The 23,670-nt window shown below is 41.6% G+C and overlaps 2 protein-coding genes and 1 pseudogene across 2 annotated transcripts; all 3 read left to right on the top strand.

The window, feature by feature from the left end:
- The first annotated feature begins 1,312 nt into the window (after positions 1-1,312).
- On the top strand, positions 1,313-11,299 carry eif3s10 (eukaryotic translation initiation factor 3, subunit 10 (theta)). The gene is given in 23 exon segments (XM_022196330.2): positions 1,313-1,497; positions 1,975-2,165; positions 2,251-2,387; positions 2,521-2,684; positions 2,998-3,197; positions 3,405-3,613; positions 3,695-3,735; positions 3,738-3,865; positions 3,999-4,103; positions 4,239-4,337; positions 4,429-4,545; positions 4,650-4,835; positions 5,266-5,613; positions 5,699-5,803; positions 5,877-5,990; positions 6,083-6,205; positions 6,295-6,448; positions 6,859-7,040; positions 7,364-7,467; positions 7,550-8,013; positions 8,673-8,793; positions 8,907-9,097; positions 10,438-11,299. Coding segments are annotated over 23 exon segments (3,717 nt in total). The 5' UTR covers positions 1,313-1,448; the 3' UTR covers positions 10,623-11,299.
- A 107-nt stretch (positions 11,300-11,406) lies between these two features.
- On the top strand, positions 11,407-16,748 carry LOC127537461 (nicotinamide riboside kinase 2-like; annotated as a pseudogene).
- Positions 16,749-18,623: 1,875 nt separating this feature from the next.
- Positions 18,624-23,385, top strand: emx2 (empty spiracles homeobox 2). The gene is made up of 3 exons (XM_022196328.2): positions 18,624-19,357; positions 20,492-20,676; positions 22,164-23,385. The coding sequence occupies exons 1-3, from the start codon at positions 18,967-18,969 to the stop codon at positions 22,329-22,331; spliced, it is 744 nt and encodes a 247-aa protein (XP_022052020.1). The 5' UTR covers positions 18,624-18,966; the 3' UTR covers positions 22,332-23,385.
- Positions 23,386-23,670: the final 285 nt, after the last annotated feature.

Raw genomic sequence — 23,670 nt, 5'->3', positions numbered from 1 at the left:
ACAGCTTTTCCAAAAATCCTAGTTTTATTTTGGATGCTTACATTTACTTTGAACACAGAAACAAAATTATTTAACAAAAAACAAAAACTACCAGAGTCAAAATTATTAGCCCCCTTAAGAATCAACATTTATTTTAGCCAAACCACAAACCATTCATGTGTTTTGACTTTGTAATGCTCAAAGCTTGTAATCAATCAATCAATCAATCAATCAATCAATCAATCAATCAATCAATCAATCAATTAAGTTAAAACTGGGGGTCGTCCTACACTTTACACATAGTATAAAAACCTCATTAAGGATTTGAGCTGTCACTTGACAAAGCATCATGCCAACACAAAAAGAGAAAAAGAATTGTTGATGACTACACAGTTTCAATCACTCTTTGGATTGGTCGTTTGTGAGCTGCGTGTCTTTGTTTTGATGGTGAAGTTAAATCTAGGCCAACATAGATTAGAACTCTTTTTTCCTCCAGGGGTTCATGAACGTACCATCGCTGGAGAACATACGGGAACTTTACCCTTCCAGGGCTGCCAGGTTAGTTAAAAACCCCCGTTTGGAAAAGTGTTATTTCTGAATTTGTTATGAAGCTATTGAATTGTAAAAATCTATCCAGTATGAATACAAATAAACATTTTCAACTTGTACAGATGCTGTAAAAACTTACCAGTGGTTGTTACAGGATATTAAAGTGTGTAAGGATGTACATTAACACATTTTTAAGTGCAGAATATAAGAAATAAAATAAAAATGACATGCTTGGGTCAGAGAGCTGAAGTACTGTACACACATTAAATGCAATTATATCTAGTCAGTATATTTAGCAGCTGAACAAGGTGCTGTACAAGAAAAGCAACAACAAAAATATGTCCAATAAATTCAACAGAAAACAGGAATTGTGAACTCAATAAATACAAGCAAACAAAACTTACAAGACAAATTTGCAAATCATTTTCTAAGATAAAATAAACTTATAGCTTTAGCATGATAAAAGACAGAGTTGTTGTCTATATTTGAGGGAATTAATGCAGAGATCACAATCTTTTAGCCATTTAGACATAGGATGGAGCAAATCTGTCAAATTTTAGTGCCGAATCAAAGACGACCCCAAGTTTGACACTAAATGTGGATAATTAACCATCAAGATTTATCAAAGTTTTTGATTAAGACATAATTATCTGTATTTGTCTTCACTTCTCAGTCTGTTGGTGCTGGTTCCACTCACAGACTGAATGATTAATGATGATATCTTGATACAGTGTATTGTCCCACTGTGGTTGAGATATCGCGAGACTTACCTGGCAACCCTAGCTGGGTCGCTCACGAGGTTCCTCCTTTCTCAACCAGCACCGTTGCAGCGGTTGAGTGCGTGGCTTGGATGGACTGGTGAAAGTCGTCAAAATTTACCCAAGTCAGCCCAGTTTGAGTTTCAGTAAAACGGCACCAACATGCCGGCGTATTTTCAGCGGCCAGAGAATGCTCTGAAACGAGCGAACGGTGAGTAGAAACGCAGCGTCTCGTTTTCACAGACGTCTCACATTCATGCTAACCAGCTAGCTAACGTGAGCCTCGTCACCTCACTGCAGCAGGCTGTTAGCCGGCTAGCTGCTAATGCTAGCCGGAATGGCGGGGAGGCCACATCGCTTTCCTTTAACTGCGTTAGTGTGTAGCTAACCGGCTAGGCCTTCTTTTGGCTGTTAGGAAATCAAATTAGTGATACGTTTAAAAGAAAGGACTAGTTAGATAGTCGTTAAAACCACCTGACCGTTTTAATGTGACTGACTGAGCCTGATAGTTTCTGTTTTATTACCAGTTCAGCATGTTCACAAAGCACCAGTGTCGGCCTACCTAAGTCACACAGGTTTAGCTAAGCACAGTGTTGGATTTTTGTGTGTTGCTGCTTAACATTAGGGGTTCTGTGAGTTTGTAATCGTGGTTCCCGTTTATTTACGTCCTAATAATATGTTGACACAGAGTTTCTTGAGGTTGGGAAGAAACAGCCAGCCTTGGATGTTTTGTACGATGTCATCAAGAGCAAGAAGCATCGAACATGGCAGAAGATCCACGAGCCCATCATGCTCAAATACCTGGAGCTCTGCGTGGATCTCCGCAAGAGCCACCTGGCCAAGGAGGGTCTCTATCAGTACAAGAACATCTGCCAGCAGGTCTGTGAGCTAAAGTCTGTGATGTTTCCACATATCTGGCTGTTGTTTATACTGCAGTCTAAGTGTAATCTGTCTTTGCTTTCAGGTGAACATCAAATCTCTGGAGGATGTGGTTAGGGCTTACCTGAAGCTGGCTGAGGAGAAGACTGAGACAGCCAAAGAGGAATCCCAGCAGATGGTCCTGGACATCGAGGATCTGGACAACATCCAGACCCCAGAAAGGCAAATTAAATTTTCACAAATGACTTCAACCATGTTGTTGGGCAGTTTGTAGTTTTGCACACAAGCCAGACTTGACATCTTGCTGTCTTTTAAATTTGACGGTTTGTTGACCTGGAATTTGTTGTGACTCTAGTGTGCTGCTAAGTGCTGTGAGTGGAGAGGACACTCAGGATCGTACTGATCGCCTGCTGCTCACTCCCTGGGTGAAGTTTCTGTGGGAGTCCTACCGCCAGTGCCTGGACCTGCTGAGAAACAACTCCAAAGTGGAGCGCCTGTACCATGACATTGCCCAGCAAGGTAATGACACATTGCATAATGAATGAAGTACTTTGTTGTGTTCATATGATCTGTCGCTGTTCAAAGTTAGGATTTTGTCAAGGCCAAATTAAAGCTACTATCCGAAAAAAAAAAAAAAGACTTTGATGAAGCTTTGGGTAAATACGTTTTGCTGCCAGAAATAAAATAAACTGTATGGTTAAAACTATGTAAATAATATTTGTAATATCTTTACAGGACAATCACTCTCAATGTTAAAAAAGTATTTTGCCTGTGATAAAATTTTAGTAGTTAACAGTTTATTTGAAGTAACTTTTGGAAATGTTCCTTGCAGCATTCAAGTTCTGCCTGCAGTACACGCGTAAAGCAGAATTTCGCAAGCTGTGTGACAACCTGCGCATGCATCTGGGTCAGATCCAGCGCCACCACAACCAGAGCACCGCCATCAATCTGAACAACCCTGAAAGCCAGTCCATGCACCTGGAGACACGTCTAGTGCAGCTGGACAGCGCCATAAGCATGGAGCTCTGGCAGGTTTGTAAACCGATCACTAGAATACTTGATTATAAAACATATTTCCCTGTAGTTATGAGTGAATAAAATATGCAATGGTAATACTTATTATATTTGTGTAAACTTGTAAAATCCTTTACTGTCCTTCCAGTTTCCTTCATAGTAATTATGTGATAAATAAAAGCAAAGGGACTAGTATTGGTACTGATTCCGTTTTTCTTTTTACAGGAAGCTTTTAAGGCTGTTGAGGACATCCATGGCCTGTTTGCTCTTTCCAAAAAGCCTCCCAAACCCCAGCTGATGGCCAACTACTACAACAAGGTTTCTACTGTGTTCTGGAAGTCTGGAAATGCTCTCTTCCACGCCTGCACTCTCCACCGGCTCTATCACCTGTCCAGGGAGATGCGTAAGAATCTGACCCAGGATGAGATGCAGAGGTGTGTTGTTCGCAGATAAATGATGTGACGTTTCTCTCTGGTAGTGGACAAATGGTAATAACACTTACCTTTGATCTTCAGGATGTCCACTAGAGTCCTGCTGGCCACGCTGTCTATTCCCATCACCCCGAGCGCACTGACATCGCTCGGCTGTTGGACATGGACGGTATCATTGTGGAGAAACACCGCAGGCTGGCCACCCTCCTGGGCCTGCAGTCTCCACCGACCCGCCAGAGTCTCATCAATGACATGGTACATTATGAGAACAAGAAAGAAGACTTGTTTTATGTTATGCCCATGAATTCTTCTTTTGTAATAAGTACATTGGTTAGGACTCCTAAGAAATAAATACTTGTGAATGACTGTTTTAATGTTTGGGTTTTAGGTGAGATTTAACTTGCTGCAGTATGTAGTACCTGAAGTGAAGGAACTTTACAACTGGCTGGAGGTCGACTTTCATCCTCTGAAGCTGAGCGGGAGAGTGACCAAGGTAAAACATCCAGCACTGTTTGACAGCAGATGATTTAATAATAAGGAACATACAGCATTTTTGTTGCAATTTACTGAATATTCATTTTGTTATCAAAGCTACTAATTTGTAGTAACAAACATATTCTCCTCGTAGGTGTTGAACTGGGTGAGAGACCAGGCTGAGAAGGAGGCAGATCTGCAACAGTATGTCCCACATCTGCAGAGTAATACCATCCTAAGACTCTTACAACAGGTAAACCTCTTCTTCTTGTCACTCTTCCTTAAATCACTACTCCCCTGTAATAGTTGTAATGTCTCTTGTTTCTCTGCCTCCATTATTTTAGGTTGCACAGATCTACCAAAGCATCGAGTTCAGCCGTCTGGCCTCTTTGGTTCCATTTGTGGACGCCTTCCAGCTGGAGCGCTCCATCGTGGACGCTGCACGGCACTGTGATCTGCAGGTAAGATTAAATCAGCAGAGATGATGCAATTGGGACACTAATGACTGGTAAACAAAAGTGATGAGGTACGCATTGTTTGACTTTGGTTTTCTTTTGCCTTGTAGGTTCGAATAGACCACACCTCTCGAACTTTGAGCTTTGGTTCTGACCTGAACTACTCGACGAAAGAGGATGCTCCTGTTGGTCCTTTCCTGCAGAACATGCCCTCAGAGCAGATAAGGAACCAACTGACTGCCATGTCTGCTTCTTTGGCTAAAGCCATCCAAATCATCAAGCCTGCCTCCATCCTGGTGAGTTCATCCTCTCACTGAAACACAGAGGAAGCTGATGAACTTAAGCTTTTTACATACTAGCATATAATACTAACAGCCATATGCACACATCTTAATGTAGTGTTAACCCTCCTGTTGTCCTGCTGTCATTCTGAGCCGTCGTATACTTTTATGTAAACAAGATCCATTTGGCCCAGAATTCCAAAATGAAGGGGAAAATTTGTGGTAATGGGTTGGACTGAAGGAAGAATTTGATTGACAGTTTATACTACTGTATGTGCTTTAAATAACAATCAAACCAGGCGGCGTTATTTTTGACCCCAGAGGACAAAAGGTGTATGGCAACTGGGAGGGCAGTATAAGGGTTAAATCTTTTTCTTGTGTAGTCTCTTGTCTGCTTTTATTTTTCAGTACTAAATTGGACTTGGATCTTTTTGTCCTTTTTCAGCAAGAGCGTGATGAGCAAAACCAGCAGGCCATCGCTGCTTATCTGAAAAATGCCCGCAAGGATCACCAGCGCATCCTTGCTCGTAGACAGACCATTGAAGAGCGTAAGGAGCGCCTGGAGAGCCTGAACATTCAGCGTGAGAAGGAGGAGCTGGAACAGCGAGAAGCTGAGATGCAGAAGGTTCGAAAGGCTGAGGAGGAGCGTCTGCGACAAGAGGCCAAAGAGCGGGAGAAGGAGCGCATCATGCAGGAGCATGAGCAGATCAAGAAGAAGACAGTCCGTGAACGCCTGGAGCAGATCAAGAAGACCGAACTCGGTGCTAAGGCCTTTAAGGATATTGACATTGAGGTAAGTTGTTGTCCAAAAAACAAACTGATTGACTCCTGATAGAATGCATTTATTCAGGCAACACTAACAAGTTTGTTTTGTACAGGACCTGGAGGAACTGGATCCTGACTTCATCATGGCTAAACAGGTGGAGCAGCTGGAGAAGGAGAAGAAGGAACTTCAGGAGCGTCTGAAGAACCAGGAGAAGAAAGTAAATGAGAGAAATGTGGTAAATTATAAATAACCTAGATGAGCATCGAGCACTAATTTTTATTTGTCTCCAGATTGACTACTTCGAGAGGGCAAAACGTCTAGAAGAGATTCCACTTATCAAAAAAGCTTATGAAGAGCAGCGTATCAAGGACATGGAGCTATGGGAGCTCCAAGAGGAGGAGAGGGTATGTGAACTAGTCGAAAAGTTTCGCTCCAAGAATTTAATACATCAAATACAGCATGTAGAATGTAAGAATTTTCTGTTATCTTGTTGTAGATTAGCAACATGAAAGTTGAACGGGAAAAGGCTCTGGAGCACAAAAAGCGCATGTCCAGGATGATGGAGGACAAAGAAAACTTCCTGTCAAAAATAACCGCTGCCCGTAGCTTCATTTATGAGGTAAGACAATTTAATCCATCCCAGTATCTTCAGCTGACTACCTGTAAGATAGAAGCTGTGGTTTCAGAATCACTTTTCTGTCTTCTAAGGAAAAACTGAAAGCATTCCAAGAGCGCTTGGTCGAGGAGAGGAAGAAGCGTTTGGAGGACAGGAAGCGGCAGCGTAAAGAGGACAGGCGTAATACTTACTACCGCCAGAAGGAGGAGGAGGCACAGCGCATTCACGAGGAGCAACTCAAGAAAGGTACTGAATTTGTTTTCAGTAAAACATGTCATCCAACCAGTCCTGTTAAAGTGATGACAGGATTTCATCTGGATTTGAAAACTGGCAGAGAGAAAATGGAGGAAATTGTGGTGGAAAATTTGGCAGTAGTAAAGAAAAAAGTTGTTTTTAAGGAACTAAAGTAGGTTTTTTGAGGAACTTAAGTATTTCTGTGTAATGTAATGCCACCTAGTACTTTCCATTTAGCAGAAAAAGCTCCTGTGGCAAATTAAATATGGCAAGAGTCAATAAAGGTGTCATGAAAGGGTTCAGGAAATGTGTTCTACTTTAGTCACAGGTACCGTTTTCTGATTATGGCAGCTGCTTAATGTGTGCCACACGCTTTTTTCTATCAGAATAGAATTCAGCATCTTTCCTGCTTTTTGGTACAGAGCGAGAAGAGCGCGAACGCCTGGAACAAGAACAGCGAGAGGAGGAGGAAAGGGAGTACCAGGAGCGTCTACGCAAGCTTGAAGAGCAGGAGAGGAAGCAGCGTGCTCGTCAGCAGGAGATCGAGGAGCGAGAACGCCGTCGTGAGGAGGAGAGAAGAGGCCCACCAGAGGAGAGAGCCAAGGTACAAATAACATATTCTAGGTTTGAACTCACAGTCAGAGCCTACACACTGTACACTGAGTCTACCAATCAGCTGAACTTTTATATACTACGTATGGGAATCTGACATGATTTTCCATGAATCATTGTGCTAAATTTGATGAGTCATTTTTACCATTTCTATGTGATGGAGAACTCAAATATGTTGTCACATAAGTTCACACTCTGATTTTAAGCGCATATGTGTTCATGTGTTTTATTGTGTAGGGACAAACTTACAGGGTGGGATCAGGGAATGATTACACTGTAATGACACACTGTGCCCTAAACATGTTTTGCTTTTAGCAGGACTGGGGTGACAAGGAAGAGGTAGGCGGAGGCGGAGGAGGAGGATGGAGGAGACGCACAGAGGGAGGGGATTCAGAGTGGCGTCGTCCTGTACCTGACAGGTGAGTGCTGGTGCTTCCTTTTATCTTCTTAACTGCATTCAGCTGTGAGTGGCTGCTCCAACAACACCTGTGTTCTCTGTAGGGACTGGAGACAGGAGGGCCGAGACGAAGACAAAGAGGACAAAGAGGGGCCCTTCAGACGAGAAGGTCCACGCAGAGACGATAGAGGACCTCGTCGAGGCTTTGACGACGATCGAGGCCCACGTCGTGGTGGCGATGATGACCGTCCTCTACGCAGAGGAATGGACGATGATCGTCCTCTACGCAGAGGCTTTGACGATGACCGTGGTCCAAGGAGGGGTGGAGATGACGACCGTCCCATGAGACGTGGCTTTGATGATGACCGTGGTCCAAGACGTGGCTTTGATGATGACAGAGGGCCTCGCAGAGGCATGGATGACTCCAGGGGTTCCAGGCGTGGGGCTGATGATGACTGGGGTCCCAGAAGAGGAGGAGATGATGACAGAGGTGGAAGGAGAGGCATGGAGGATGGACCACGTCATGGCGGTGATGATTCCAAACCCTGGAAACCTTTGGGCAGACCTGGTAAGTCTGTGGCCTTTTAGCTGTTAGCAAGTAATAGACATGTATGTGGAGAATGATTTGTTTAACCCTCGTGTTATCTTCAGGTCAAAAATGAGCCAGCCACTACGTTTAATAGCATAGAAAAAACCCTAAATGACCTTGTTTCAACTTGAAATTGGATGACTTTTCCATGCTGTACACTGTACCATTCCATTTTACAGTATACAGTGCACTGTTGTTTTCCTTCAAAAATGCATTTTAAGCTACTTTATGTACATTTCTGGTTCTTTCTTAAGATATAGAAGTACTATCTTTTGCTAAACAAAAGATTTTACACCTATGCAGTACGTTTAGTAGCAATAATAATCATAAACCTCAACTTTAGTAAAGAAAACAGTTCTAATATGTGATTATAAACAAGTGGTGTCCACTGATTAAATACAGTCTTTCTGCCTTCCGAAGAGGGAAAACCCAGACATTCACAAAGTGTGTGATGCAGGACAGGTTGTTTCTTCATGTAAAATTAGATTTTTGGTTGAAAATTCAATTAGGCTGCTCTATTTTTGAGGCTCAGTGGAAGCGGGTAATTTTTGACCCTGAGGACAACACGAGGGTTAAGAAACAGCTCTGTGTTTCAATGTAAAGTCTGACTAAATAATATGTGAATGGTTCTGTTATAGGTGGCTGGCGTGAGCGGGAGAAAGCCCGAGAGGAGAGCTGGGGACCTCCCCGTGGTGGAGATGACGATGGAGATGGAGAGGAAAGATCCAGCGACCGCTACAGAGACCGTCGTCCACAGAGGTGGGCCTGATAGAGCTTTCAGGAGTGCTGGTGTATTTTTAGTAAGAGCACAGAGGATTATCTTTTAGTGAGTTGTCAGTGTTTAATAACTCTGTATTGCTGTGTATTCACAGAGATGAGGGTGGCTGGAGAAGAGGAGGCGCAGATGAAGGAAGCGGCTGGAGGGACTCTCGCAGAGACGACACTGACCGTGATGATCGTCGGGATGATCGTCGTGACCGTGACGATCGCCGCAGTGACCGACGTGACAGAGACCGCCGGGATGATCGTGAAAGCAGAGGTCCACCCAGAGATCATGACGACGGTAAGCAGAGTGGGATTCATACATACAGGGCCCTCCATAATTATTAGCACCCCTGGTTAAGAAGTGTTCTTTAGGAACACAATGGAGAAAAGAGGAAAATCCAACCTTTAATTCAAGTGCATTTATTCAGTGGGGAAAAAAATTCTTTTACATCAAATCATGTGTGCCACAATTATTAGCACCCTGATGTTAAAACTTTGTCCAACCCCCTTTGCCAACAAAACAGCACCTAATCTTCTCCTATAATACATTTTTCTACAATTTTCTGTGTGAGAGTATGCTTCTGCAATAAAAATTGAATTTTTAAAGCTTTCAGCACATCTTAACTAGGGGTGCCAATAACTATGGAGGGCGCTGTATTGTTAGTTTTCCTTGACGATGTGACGGTACTTCATTTTTAAAGCCAAAATATGAGATGCATTCAGGCTACCAACTTGTGTGATTTATAAGGCTCTGGACCTGAATATCTGAATATTCGTTTGCTACGGCGGTATCCGGATATCCCCCCCGGACTTGACCGGGTGAAACGAATATTCGGCGTTACTGTCTTCCCTCTGCCTTCGGCCCACATCGGCTCATTTCGGCTCATCCTGTCGTGTGATCACATAAACATATACACATATGTCTATGTAATCGCCCTCTCCTCCCCCAGACAAAAATAGGAATATTCGGAGCTCGTCTCTTCCCTTCGCCTTCGGCTCATCCCGCTGTCTCGGCTCCTCCATTCGTGTTTGTAAACACCACCCGAATGTCCGGGTGGCTGCCGACTCTGACGTCACGCTTCACTTCGTTGCATAAACACAAGACAAGATGCCGAAGACCTCCGCTGTTTGGGAATTCTTCAGTTTAACTGAAGACAAAACGAAGGCAGCGTGCAAAATTTGCCATCTGGGAGACCAGAGGAATGCATCCGAATATTCAGCCGTCTCCGCCACTCCCCCCTCCCCCGTTGGACGTTACGGGGCGGAACGAATATTTGGATATTCGTCTTTAATAGGGCCCGAATATCCGGAGACCAGAAACCACTATTCGGGCCAGCCCTACTGATTTATCCTCAGATCAGTAATGATGTGATTTAAACACTAGACTAGCTTTTAGCCTTTTTTGGCCAGTTACTATACAAAATTGTACACAGTACTTCAAAGCTGATACAAACAAGACAACTATGTGAAAGTGCTTAATTTAGCCAGCAGGTGTCACTGTTTAACTACTACTGAAGGTTTCTTATAAAGACAACCACAAGTTCACACTCACGTACAGACTTCTGAACTGTCATTATTGTTGTAAAGTCAACATCTTATTGCTTGTTTACGTCATAATCAGCATCTACGTTCCTCCAGGTGGCTCTTGGCGTCGTGGAGGCGATGATAAGCGTGAGGAACGAGATAGGGAACGGCCCAGAGAGAGAGACAGAGATCGGGAGCGTGATGCCGATGGAGAGAAGGGATGGCGCTCCGACAAAGAAAACCCTCGTCGCACCAAGAATGAGACAGACGATGATGGCTGGACCACTGTGCGCCGCTGAGCATCCACTCCAGTTAACGATAATGGGTTGAGAATAAAATAATTCAGTACCCCATCAGCCAGTTGGCCACATTCTTGAATTAATGGCTGTAAGCTTCTGATATTTGTGTGTTATTCCTTTGAATTCAATATTTGTAGGCTAGTTTTCCTGGGAATTGATTTAGTTTTATCTTTATTTTGACCTCCTGCAACTCATCACCTAAAACGCCATCACTGAATGACCACATGTGCACTGCAGCCTCATACAAACATTCTGAGCACGACTGCCCCCAGTGGTTAGGAGTGTTTATAACCTCACGTGACAAAGTGAAACTGACTAAACTCAAAAGAAATGTACCTGTTCCAACGTTCAATGCAATCTCAGTGTATCACCAACTGCCTCTTCTAAATAATTATACTTTCCATAGATGTTATATTACAGCACAAATCTACAGCTACTCTTGCTATAACACTGAAAAGAAATCTGTCATCTGCCTCAATGATTTCTGCTCTTCATCAAATACAAGATGCTTCTTAACCTCTAAGAACTAGTGGAATTTACAATTTGATGTGCATGCTAAGAGTATTGAAATGGTCTCGCTTGATATCCAGTGTGTGCTTCTATCTTTCTGCAATCAATGGTGTCAAACCAGGTTGTGTACAGATAAAGCCTTTATTAATAAAGATGTTTGCTCACCAGGGCTTTGTTAATTCCATTTTAAATGAACATCATTAAGAACATCTTATTCTGCCAACATTTACATTTAAGCAACATTGAAAATGAACACATTTCATTAGAAAAGAAGGAAAATGCCTGTTTGTAAATACAGTTTAGTATTAAGTTGAGCTGGAGGCCTGTAAAGTCTACAGGTGTGTAGAGAGCAACAAGACAACTTTGTCTTTTTTTCCCTCATAAAAAGCATATTTAAAAATTAAGTGTATAACAGCTTTTTCTACCCCATCAGATATATTGTAGATGCAACTGAGAGAGATTCTAGCTCCAGAAAATCCTCAGTTTTCTGTCAAAGTGACAGATTCACTGTACATGGAGCATGTTTAACAACCCCCAAAGACATTATAGGAGCCAGGAAAAATGCTAAAATATGCAATTTTTAAGATATAAGACATTTCCTACATCACTGAAAGACAACTCTCTGAATGTGCTACATGTTTCCACATGTTTCAAAGATTTCAGGAATAAAATAACTGAGTCTTTATGCCGCAAACTTTTTTTTACAATAATGAAATAATCACAGATAATACAAATATAAGCAGCAGAGAAAACCTGAGAGAAGAATTTCCTGAAAAGTCTATGAAGGAAAAGCAGCTTTTTCTCCTGAAAGATCAAAATCAGCTCCAACATCTGCATCAGACAGCATCAAGTCAACCAGAAAGAAAAGAAATAAGAAAATGACTTCTTTCTGATCACACCTGTTCCTCTGCTCACATTCTTCACCTTTATAGTCCACTTTTAAAAGTTCAGCAGACAGGTGCTCTGCTTTGGAGTGAGACGATGTCGTCTGTGATGTGGAGACTGAAGTTTCCGTTTCACCCACAGCGCGCTTTAGGACACCCTTGATGTTTAAAATACTGACCGACAACTCAGATTTAACTGTCTGCAGTTCTGTTTTGATGGATGTTAAATTTTCACTCAAAGCTGCCAGGAGCTGGGTCTTTAAAATAACCGCCGTCTCGTTACAGAGTGAAAGTAGCAGTTCCTCCTTAAGGTCAGAGGTTGCAGCATCTGAGGGCCTCTTTAAAAGAAGACGTAGTTGATGAAGGCCTTCCGGACCAGAAAGACCATGACCAAGCAGCCTGGAGATCTTAGGCAGCGTCTCCCTCAAGTGGGTGTCAACGGTGTTCACGGTCAGGTCTGTGGTAATCCTGTGAAAAAAACAAACAGAAAAATCTAGATTATAAATCAACATGTAACCAAAGCACTGTGTGTATAACGCCATAGTACAAGATGTAGTTTAGAAAATGTCAAAGTATAGTATACTTTTCAAGAATAACATAGTATGGCCTGTAGTTCATAGTATAGCATGTCAGCAAAAAAAACAAAAAACAAAACCCATAGATTATTAAGTGGCTCAAAAAGCACAAAATGATAGGATGTTGCCTAAAATTGTCATGTATATGTGGTTCAAAAGATGTCATAGTGCAGTATGTTGTGAAAATAGTATGTTATTCAAGAAAACATCAGAGTATAATATCTAAAAAAATGCCATAGAATTATAGTTCATTGTACAAGTTAAAGTATAGTAATTTTAAAACTGTTCAAATTATTAGAATATATTAAAACCAAAAAAGTCATAAAGTAATATGTCATTTAAAAAAAGCCTATAGTATAGCATGTCGCTCTAAAAACGTCAAGAGTTTAGCCTTTGGTCCACAAAATGTTGTTCTGTCCCGGCTGTCTGAAGTAGGTGAGGAGCAACACAAAACAGTCCAGGAGCTCCAGGTTGTTGGTTCAACACCTAACCTTCTTAAATCTTTTCAAAATCCTGACAAAGAAAAACACTAGCAGTGGGTCTTGAACCAGCTACCTTCCACTTAGTGGTCTCTCTTCTTACCCCGAGCTACTAAGTCCTCTATTTTTTTTTTTTGTGCATTTATCATTTTTTTTGTCATTTTTGAGTTTTTCTTTTAACTCGTGTCTTGTCTCGACCGTTTTTCTCAGGAGGTTAGACTTCAACCTTTGTGCTGGAGGGTTGAACCCTCAGTTCCAAGACTTTCCAAAGCCTCCAGACCTCCTGAGTCCTCAGGACCTGAGCTTTCACACAGTCTGAGGGCTGAAATTTTCTAAGTCCCACAGTAGATCTCTGTTAGATTTTAACTTTCAGACAGTCCAAGGACTGATATCTTCTAAGTTCCAGAGTAGTTCACTGTTAGTTTGAACCTTTAGACAGTCTGAGGGATGGAATTTTAAAAGTTTCTCAGCAGTTCTCTGTTAGTTTGAACTTTCTGGTGAACAGAAGCCTTAAAACTTGTGACCATGAGTCTTGATTTCACATTTAGACCATCCATCTGAGTTCTTCTCAGACCTTCATCTGTGGGTTCTTTAGAAATCCTGAACAAACTTTGATTCTCTTCACTGAACAGTAAAGTTTGTGGAGATCAGAAGGTAACATTAGTTTGATCGATGCTTTCAACTACTAGTAGACTTTATCTGGAAAGCAGTTTTCTGAAATGAGTTCTTAGTAAATCTGTCCACAAACAAACCAAGAATATAGAAAGAGGAAATGTTTGAAGAAACAACTTGATGTTTTCATTTCAGACTAGAAAACGCTTCAAGACCTTGATCTGTTTTTTGCTCTTTTTGATCGTTTTATTGTCTCTTCTGTTTAATTTGATCTTCTAAAGTCTAACTGGTGTCTTTTAAAATGTTTTGTCTTTAGTTTGATTCTTCTTAAATGTTTAGTTTTGCTCTTTTCTCATCTTTTATTCTTTTCTAATGTCTGATTGGATTTTGAAATGTTTTGTCTTTTTAATGTTTAATTGTTGTTTTTTTCAAATGTTTTATTGGCTTGTTTGAAAATTTTCATTTTCTTTCCCAATGTTTAATTTTTAGAACAAACTAAAGCAACAGAGCCAAACCCGGTTCAGTGAAGAGAAGCAGAGGAAATGTTTGACTGCAGACATAAAGCAGGAAGACACTGAGCTGCTCAGGTGTTCCTGATAACACCAAGCAGCCACTTGGACAGCCAATAGGAACACAGCTTACTGGAAGTCCAGAGGGCTGGCTTAGTGAAGGAAATTTAGTTTAAAGTTGAAGCAGAAAGTTAACAAAGAAAGTTGAAAACCACCTTCTGATACCTGAAATCTCTGAGTTTTCACACATAGAACACCTGAACATGTCAAACTGGTTTCATAGAAGAACCTTCACTGTAAAAACGTCATAGTATGGTGTGTTGCTCAAAAAACATTACAACCGGCTGTCTAGGGTCGCTGAGGAGCAACACAAAAACAGGGCAGACGCTGGTTTCCAGGGGGTTGTTTCTAACAACACAACATGTGAGCAGAAAAATCACAGTCTTTTAGTTCAGCTGAAAATATTAGTTGTCTTTTTTATTGGCTAAACGTTTCAGGAAGTAGATGAAGAATAATTAAAGCTCTCATGTAGAAGTCCAACTTATTTTGGATCCTTGTGGAGAGTTTAATCTTAGAGTTTGTAAAGCTGTTGAGTTTTTAGAGTCACATGGATTGTTTTGACATTTAATAACCGAGTCCTGAAAAAAAATTACAGTTGTGGATTTCTGTCATTTAGTCTGGACTAAACAAATAACAGCAGCATAAATCTCAAACGTCTTTATGAGGAGTCTGGATTGAGGTTTCTCACTTGATAATGATCAAAACATGATATTTAGGTTGGTTTAAAGGAATCTTCCACCTTAAATCTTTGAATCTTGACCTAAAATCAGCACTCAGACTGTTTAATTCAAAAGCAAAAAGATAAGACCAAACAATTGAATTTTCCTTCGGGGATCAATAAAGTCATTCTATTCTATTCTATTCTATTCTATTCTATAAGGTTGGTTTCAGGAAGTATTCCACCTACAAGTTCCTCACACATCCACCTTAAAAGAACACTCCACCAAAACATGCACCTAAAATGTTGGTTTAACCGAGTATTCCATCCCAAATCCTCAAAGAGACCTGAGGGGCTGGTTAAAAGGAATATTCCACCTAAAACCTCAACTAGGGCTTTATGTGTAGCAGCGACAACAAAAGAGGTCCTCTCTTGATAGAACAATTGTGACCGAGTGGCAGCTCCCTTTCTGCTCTTTCTTTACTCCCTAAACTCAAGTCCCATGGAGGACTGCAGTAGTTGACGTTTCCTGCTGCAACCGTCTCTTTTTCAGCTTTCTTCCACATCCGATCGCTCCTGACCCTGTTTTTGTTGACGTTTTTGACCTTTGTTCGAGCTTTGATCAATCCGAGAACATGAAGTACATCATCGGCATCGGTGGCGTAACCGATGGAGGGAAAACCACCCTCACCAACCGCCTGATCAAGAACCTGCCCAACTGCTGCATGGTCCATCAGGATGACTTCTTCAAGCCCCAAGCTCAGATTGAAGTTGGTGAAGATGGCTTTAAGCAGTACGATGTCATCACTGCTCTGGACATGGACAGCATGATGAGTACGATCTACACGTGGCTGGAGAACCCGGTGAAGTTTGAGAAGTCTCATGGCATTAATAACATCCTGGACACAGAGATGGTCCTGAAGTCCGACCACAAGCAGGAAGAGGAGGAGACTCACATCCTCCTTGTGGAGGGCTTCCTGCTTTACACCTACAGGCCTTTGATGGACGTGCTAAACCAACATTACTTTTATCCATCCCATATGAAGAATGCAAAAAGAGGAGATGCTCTAGGAAATACACAGTGCCAGACCGCCCCGGCCTGTTCAATGGCCACATCTGGACCATGGACCTGCAACACAAGAACATCTGCTCACTGTGAAAGATTACTGAGAGCAGATTTTTGTGATTTCTATGCAGAACACTATGATGTTTGCTGAGCTGTGAACTATTAAATGACTTAATAATATGGAATATTGTTACTGTTTATTATTGTTCTCAGGTTTACTATTAAATGTACAGAGTGCTACTTACTGTATTTTATTGTATTTTTAAATTTGCATTACTGCACAGAACATTTCAGATTATTTTACCGTAGATCAAGGGTACAGATTGTTGTTGTTCACTGTGTATTGGATACTCATTTTGATTTAGACTGATTAGTATACAGAACCCTATGATGTTTATGGTTTACAGCTGAGAACTAGTTGCTAAAAGTACAGAATATTATTTCTTATTGTAGGTGTGATAATTGTCAGTAAACATTATAAGAAGTGGAAATTAACAGGGTTGTATCTGTTCTTGCACAATATTTGTCACTTAACTGCCCTCAGGATTCTGTCGTTGAGCTTACTAGTTTTACATAACAGGCAGATGCTGCAGCTAATGTAATTCACATAAACAAGAAAACAAGTCCATCATAATTTGAATGTTAACAGTCCAAAATGAAAAGGTCATATACAGCTTTCTTATTGGGTTTAAGAGCCAAAAAACACAAAAAAACATGAAAAATACTTTGTAGAAGCGAGAGGTCTATTGTAGCTTTCATTTTTTCCTACAACTTTTCGGTGGCCCCCTCTAAATCTGTTGTACCCCCCTGTGCCCCCCCCCCCCCCCCCCCAAAATGAATCTGGATCCACCCCTGTCTGGCAGCAGGACAACAGTAATCTCACCATTGTGGTCCAGGATGTGAGCTGCAGCTGTCACCAGTAGAGGTCAGTGAAGCACCGTGCAGCGGGCAGACAGGCTCCATGTGGGAGCAGCAGGAGTGTGTGGCTTCATGATGAGCAATTAACTGAGTGTATAAAACTCAGGGACACATAAACACGCAGGCGATGCTCACAATGGAGGCGAATTAGAAAAGCAGTGACGAGCTGCTGGAGCTGTAAAATTAAAAAAAAAAAAACATCCAAGCATGCTGCTGAACTTCCTGTCTCATTACAACAAATTACTTTTGAATTTGGGCCGCTTTATTATAGTCCACTATAATAATAATAATAATAATAATAATAGTAATAATAATAATAATGATGATGATGATGATAATGATAATAATGTGTCCCACGGTTGAGACATTGACATTAGGAGATACAACAAAACAAGCATTTATTTGAGTAAATAAAACATCCAACAGAGATTGTTCAATGTGTTGAAAACAACAAGATGTAATCTGGATTTTTAATATTTCCATTATACATATTCTACATGTGTATATATCTGTTCTGGCAGCTTTGGAAATGATTGTTTTAATGTTTAAATTGCATTTGATTAAATGGAGATGCTTAACTTACCCGCACAAATAATAAGCAGCCCAAAGGCCTACAAGTTATCGACAACAACAACAATAATAACAATAATAATAATAATAATAATAATAATAATAATAATAATACAAGGTAATTGTTTTTCTGGGATTTCAGGGCCATTTAAATAAAATAATCGCCTTCTAGTCTATGCAGAGTTCCATTAAACGACAAAATAAAACAAAAACAGAAATAAAAATGATGAATAGAAATATAAAAACAACTGTCTGTAGATAATTTTCCACTTTGAGAGCTGCTTCCATTAATTCCCCTGCAGCCTGTGCGCTCTGAGTGTGTGTTGTGCTGCTGAAGGCCCTCGGTGCGCCACGGCCGCAGCTCTGCGCCGCTGCCCTCAGCCGCAGATCCAGCCCGGAGCCGCACAGGTACACGGCTACACCTCACACCTGAGCGCTCACACCTTCCACCGGAACACACTGAGGCTCGTCAGTGCCTCGCTCTTATTGAATGCTGGCTGTCAGTCTCCCACCGTCGCGTCCCGCACACTTGACAAGGAAAAAAAACAGAGCTCTAAAATCTGAGCTACAGCCTCTCCGCTCCTCCAGACATCCCATCCAGCAGGAATAAAAGAGAGTCTTCAATTTGGAACTTATCCTAATAGAATCTCAAGACAAAAAAAAATTGAAAACAAGCAGGAACCAAACGGGAGTACATTTCTCTACAAACATCCAGTGAGAAAACCCCAAAACAGAACAGAGAAATAAATGAAGTCCGACTGACTGATGGCGCAATTAAGCCGCTGCTCCTAAATATCATCCACGCACACAGCCTCCAAAACAGACTTTAATAGAGCTGATTTGATGTTTGCGCAACATTGTTGTGCGTAATTAAAAATAATCACTTGCCAACACACACTCTAAAAAATCAGTTTGAACCTGTCACAGGCCTTAAATGCAAATAAGCACACTACCTAGAGCTTTTCTGCTGCTTCGGATGAATGTGTTAAATGTCCTGGAGATATGTGCACGTTGGTGTGTGTGTGTGTGTGTGTGTGTGTGTGTGTGTGTGTGTGTGTGCGCGCGCGCGTGCACGCGGGGGCTCCTCTCTGGACGAATCCGTTCCGTGTTGCGCGTTCGAGTCCGCCTCTCCGCGCCCCTGCTTCCCATTGACGCACTTTTTAAGCGTCTTCCCTTCTCCACCTTAAGGCGAGCAGCAGCGGCAGCGACCAATCACCATGCCATTACAGCCTTCAGAGGAAGCTGTTTATGGGGCTGCAGCGCTAATTAGGCTCATGAACTAACAAATCTGCCTGCACGAACCCGGCGAGGAAAACGATCACATCCATGGATTAGTCTGGGAGTAGCCGAGCACTTTTTATTTTGGCTTTCTCGACACTGCCGCCTTTTCCCAACTTATTTACTGCGCAGAAACTTTCCCCCTTTCTTGGGTGTGGAGTATTTTTTAAGCAAGAGCGCCTACGACAACTTTAACTTAAACTGGGGAATCTGGACTATCAGACCATGTTTCAACCTACACCCAAGAGGTGTTTTACTATAGAGTCTTTAGTGGCGAAGGATAATCCGGTACCGGCGTCCCGCTCCGAGGAGCCCATCAGGCCAGCGGCTCTCAGCTATGCAAACTCCGGCCAGATGAACCCATTTCTGAACGGCTTTCACTCCGGCGGCAGGGGCGTCTACTCTAACCCGGACTTGGTGTTCGCCGAGGCGGTCTCTCATCCGCCTAACTCCGCCGTCCCGGTGCACCCGGTGGCCCCGCCGCACGCTCTGGCCGCTCACCCGCTTTCATCCTCACACAGTCCGCATCCGCTTTTCGCCAGCCAGCAAAGGGACCCCTCAACTTTCTACCCCTGGTTATTACACAGATATAGGTACTTGGGACACAGATTTCAAGGTAAGTTATCGAAGTGTTCCGTTTGGCTCAGTTTTACGCACGAAATGCGCCGAGCTGCTGCGGTGTGATTTTTTCTCTCTCTCCATCAGTGCAGACAGCAGGATGTAGATGGAATCAAAAATATGCTAAGTAGAACAGTTTTAAAGCTCATCACCTTAAAGGGCAAAACAGACGCTTATTTAAAGGGTTACTTCGCTCTAAAAACAGCGTTTAAGTGATTCCTTTTTTTTCTTTTATTTTAGAGGAAAGAAAAACAATCCCGAGAACAGAAATAATTGTTGCTTGGTTTGTGAAGCCGCCTGCTGTTTGGAGTGTCTAATGAAGGGCTGGAAAAAAAAAGACCAGCAGAAATTCTGACATATTTGTACACTGTTAGTCTGCAGGTTATATTTAGCACATGATGTATATTCACCACTAAAAACCAAACAATGCATGTGGCTGCTCTGCGATTTGGACTTATTTTACATTTTAACTGCAAAGATCTAAACATTTTTGTATTTAAAGAAAAAAAATCATTTTGGATGGTTATTTAATTCTGCTGTTGGTCGTTTTCTAATTCTGACATTTGGCAAATTTGGATTAAATTATAATTTTATTAACTGAGAAATTTAAATCGTTTATTGCTTTTTTTGCTTAGTTGCTCGTTTTATGGCATTTATACTTGTGATTATTCGTTTTTTCTAAGAAATTAAAGCCACTGTTGTTATATTTTAAAGCAATTTAATGTTGATTAATTTTTGAAGTGCTTCTTGACTGCTGTTTATTTAGATTTTGCCCACAAAGGCAGGTTTTGAGCTAATTTAATTAAGCCCAGGATTATACCTCTGCTTTGTTTTGGTTCCTTCCTCACTTCATAGGGAGGGTTTGACAAATATTGGCTGAAGAAAGTCGACCATAAGCAAGAATTTAAAATCCACACGTTTTCGATAAATGATCTTCTTTAATTCGGTGGTGAGCAGATTCACCGCAGATGTTGTTATGAGTCCATATTTCCAGTGCTGCCTTCAGGAGACTATTGTTTCAGGGCTAGCTGTGCTCAGGCCTGCTGCTTGTTATGGAAATGTTCATATCCATAATAGAATCTAGATTTTTTTTTAAAGCCACTAAGGATCCACGTCTTCTGCTCGTTCCCAGGTAATGAAACGAGTCCAGAGAGCTTCCTTTTGCACAACGCGCTGGCCAGAAAGCCCAAAAGAATCCGGACAGCTTTTTCACCTTCGCAACTCCTGCGGCTCGAACACGCGTTTGAGAAAAACCATTACGTGGTGGGAGCAGAAAGAAAACAGCTCGCCCACAGCCTTAGCCTCACAGAAACTCAGGTAAGAAAAGATGCATTTTGCTCAACATTGAAGCTCACATGTTGTCTCTTTATTCCACCTGGACACGGCAGCGACGCGCTTGATTCTGGGTTTATTTTTATGCTGCTTCTCAGCGTGTTGGGTGACGTTCTGGCTACAAAAACACACCTGCTTGGACTTCCTGGCGTGTAATTTTGTCATCACAAAAATATATCCCTTACATCATGTCAGATAAAGTGGACTATATGTGGCACTTTTTTCTATTTTTTTTAACGTGACACCGTGCGTAATGGAGACCTTTAGAATCAGGCCGCTGTGAAACCACTGCACGCTCACGCACGAAACTGAACAAGAGTAAAATCATTTGCAAAACAATCATTTGAAATAATCAGCCAGCGAATTGTTTCTACAAACCGGAGTCCGTAAATGCATGTTGTCAACCGAAGACAGAGGCTTTTCTGCTGGACCAAATCCACCGTCATTGTATGGGCCTAACCTCATTTTAGGAGGGGTTGAATTACTTTGTTTTGGGGGGAGAATGTTGCCTTTCAAAATGGAGGGCAAATTAACCAGTTAACCATTTTATGGGATAGACGGTACAAAGAGCCGGGCGGGTTCAGTGAATTCCCCCTGCCATATTTAAGATGCTGTTTGAGCCCATCAGCCGCTGTCTTTTGTCCGCTGTGTCTCCTTTGGACGGCGGGGCCTTTGGAGGAGCTGAAGGGAGAAATGAACCATCACCTACTTCAATTAGCCCACTGAAGGCTTATTAAATGCACCTCAGTTACCATTTAAGAGCTAAAAGGGCTGCAGAGTGACAAAGCAGGAGAAGATAATTTATCGATTTAGATGTTGTTGATTCCCCATGGGGCGGTCCGATGATTACAAATCGATTTAGAGGAGTGTGTGTGAAAATATAGATGTTAAACAATCCACACAGAGGCCGTGGCTTTAATTCTTTAAACGCTCACATGCTGACAGAAATATTGTGGAAATGTGTTCTGACCTAGTTTGGATGAGGCGTTAAAGTTTCCCCAGACATCAGATGATTATGAGCCCATTTCAAAAATATTTTACATTATTGCAGCTCCTTGAGTTTACTTTATTTCCATTTTTATTGCAAAGCTTAATGTTGCATTTAATGTTTAGAACTGGAACCGTCGTATTATTAAAGTTTTAAAGGCTGGAGACGCCTTTTTTTGGAGTAAATCAATATTATTAATTTGAGTAACTATTCTTATGTTAGCATTTGGCTCTCTGTAAGGCTAAATTTATGCTCTCTTGAAATTACAACTGATCTTTCTTAATTGTGACTGTTGTTTTCTCGAATGCAAGTCAGTTTAGCTTTTTATTTCCACCGCACTGCCTGCTGCCTGCGTTCAGTCCAGCTATTCTCCTTTTACGCGTGCTTTTACGCACTGACCAATCGCGCTTTATCCTGTGATACTGATACGGGTTTCCCCCCTCTTTTCTTTCTCTCTCTCTCTCTCTTTTTGTTGCCTCTTCAGGTAAAAGTGTGGTTTCAGAACCGAAGGACGAAGTTCAAGCGACAGAAGTTGGAGGAGGAGGGCTCGGAGTCTCAGCAGAAGAAGAAAGGATCGCATCACATAAACCGGTGGAGACTGGCGACTAAACAGGCGAGCCCAGAGGAAATCGATGTCACTTCGGACGATTAAGAGAAAGACTATTTAAGCGTCTGAATGAAGGAGGACATGGATAAAGGATGCCGTGTAGAGACAGTGAGAGGGTACAAAGCCAACGTCACATTTCAGATCTCCGGAGATCGGCAGCTGAGGGTGAGAGAAACCCGATTGGCACTGCTGTCACCATGCGGGTCTGTCAGTCCAAATGACCCGGGAAAACGTGACTGACAGAGTCTCGGTCCACCTACCTGAACCCTTCCACGCACCAACCACCACCACTACAATCCCCCATCTACCACCACATAATTCTATTTTTCTCCAATTCACATTGGACGTTTGCACTTCAGAAGTTTCTTTTTTTTTTTCCAAAACAAATTATTTTATTTTTTCAAACGTTTCCACTCAAGATACCAAAACACCAAACTGCTTTTTTTTTTTGTAAAACTTGAATTGCATGATATAGTTTTTTTTTTTCCCTGGTAGTTGTTTTTAATTTGACAAGTTTTATCAAACCAAGAAGAGAAAAAAAAGAATCGATTTTGTTTTTAACTCTATTTTCAAACTGAGAGATGTCGTGCTTCTTCCTTTTTACAAAGTGTGCAGTCTTTAATTAATGATTCTCGTGTAAAAGTGATTGTGAAAACATATGAAGTAGCGGTGCTGCGTTATAGTGTTTTTTTTTTAAAGAAAAGAGAACAAAAAGTGGATTTTCGATGAAAAAAAAACTCTTTCTAAAAGTGAATCAGACCACAGATAAAGTACTTAAAGGGACGGTATCAGGACATTCCCTTAACCTAAAGCTTTACCAATGTGTCGCTGTGGCCCCATGCAGCCTTCTGTCAGGACTTGACCCTCCAGAGAAAGTTGCTACGAAGGACTAAATGCAAGAATTGACAGAAAAAAAAACTCCAAGCACTGAGCGTATTCCATGTACAGAAATGCTAAAAGTTAATGTTTCTGTTAAACCCTCTTTTACAGAATGTAAATAATTTTTGTGTTTGTGTTAAGTTTGCTACAATTTTAACACAAAGTATACTTCCAAGAAGTATGTAATTGTCAATATTTTGTCAATAAAGTTTTATCAATATGTTGCGCGCAGTAAAAGTATAGGCTTTTGATTATACAGAGCAGCTGAATGCAGGCCTCTGACAAAAATGATCTTTATTGTTGCGCAGAATAATTCGGATTCAGGGCGCAGAGTGAGGGTTTGCTGATGTGGCGTCAGGACACCAGAGTTTGGGGCTGATTTAAAAACATAGAGAGAAAAATGCTGCAGCTTGTAATTTGTTGTCCTCCGCTTTTGCATTTTGTTTCTGACACAGACTGCAGTGGCTTTATTTTTTTTCAGGGGCTTGCAGCGTCTGCTCCAGCT

Source organism: Acanthochromis polyacanthus, chromosome 15 (assembly GCF_021347895.1).
Source record: "Acanthochromis polyacanthus isolate Apoly-LR-REF ecotype Palm Island chromosome 15, KAUST_Apoly_ChrSc, whole genome shotgun sequence".
In the NCBI taxonomy this organism is placed as follows: domain Eukaryota; kingdom Metazoa; phylum Chordata; class Actinopteri; family Pomacentridae; genus Acanthochromis; species Acanthochromis polyacanthus.
The sequence above is the reverse complement of the archived record's forward strand: the minus strand, read 5'-3'. Positions and strand labels throughout refer to the sequence as shown.

Excerpts from the sequence above, each read along its gene's own strand:
- emx2 (XM_022196328.2), top strand. The coding sequence starts at position 18,967 with ATGTTTCAACCTACACCCAAGAGGTGTTTTACTATAGAGTCTTTAGTG. Across the intron at positions 19,358-20,491 it reads CTTGGGACACAGATTTCAAG|GTAATGAAACGAGTCCAGAG; the intron begins GTAAGTTATCGA and ends GCTCGTTCCCAG. Across the intron at positions 20,677-22,163 it reads TTAGCCTCACAGAAACTCAG|GTAAAAGTGTGGTTTCAGAA; the intron begins GTAAGAAAAGAT and ends TTGCCTCTTCAG.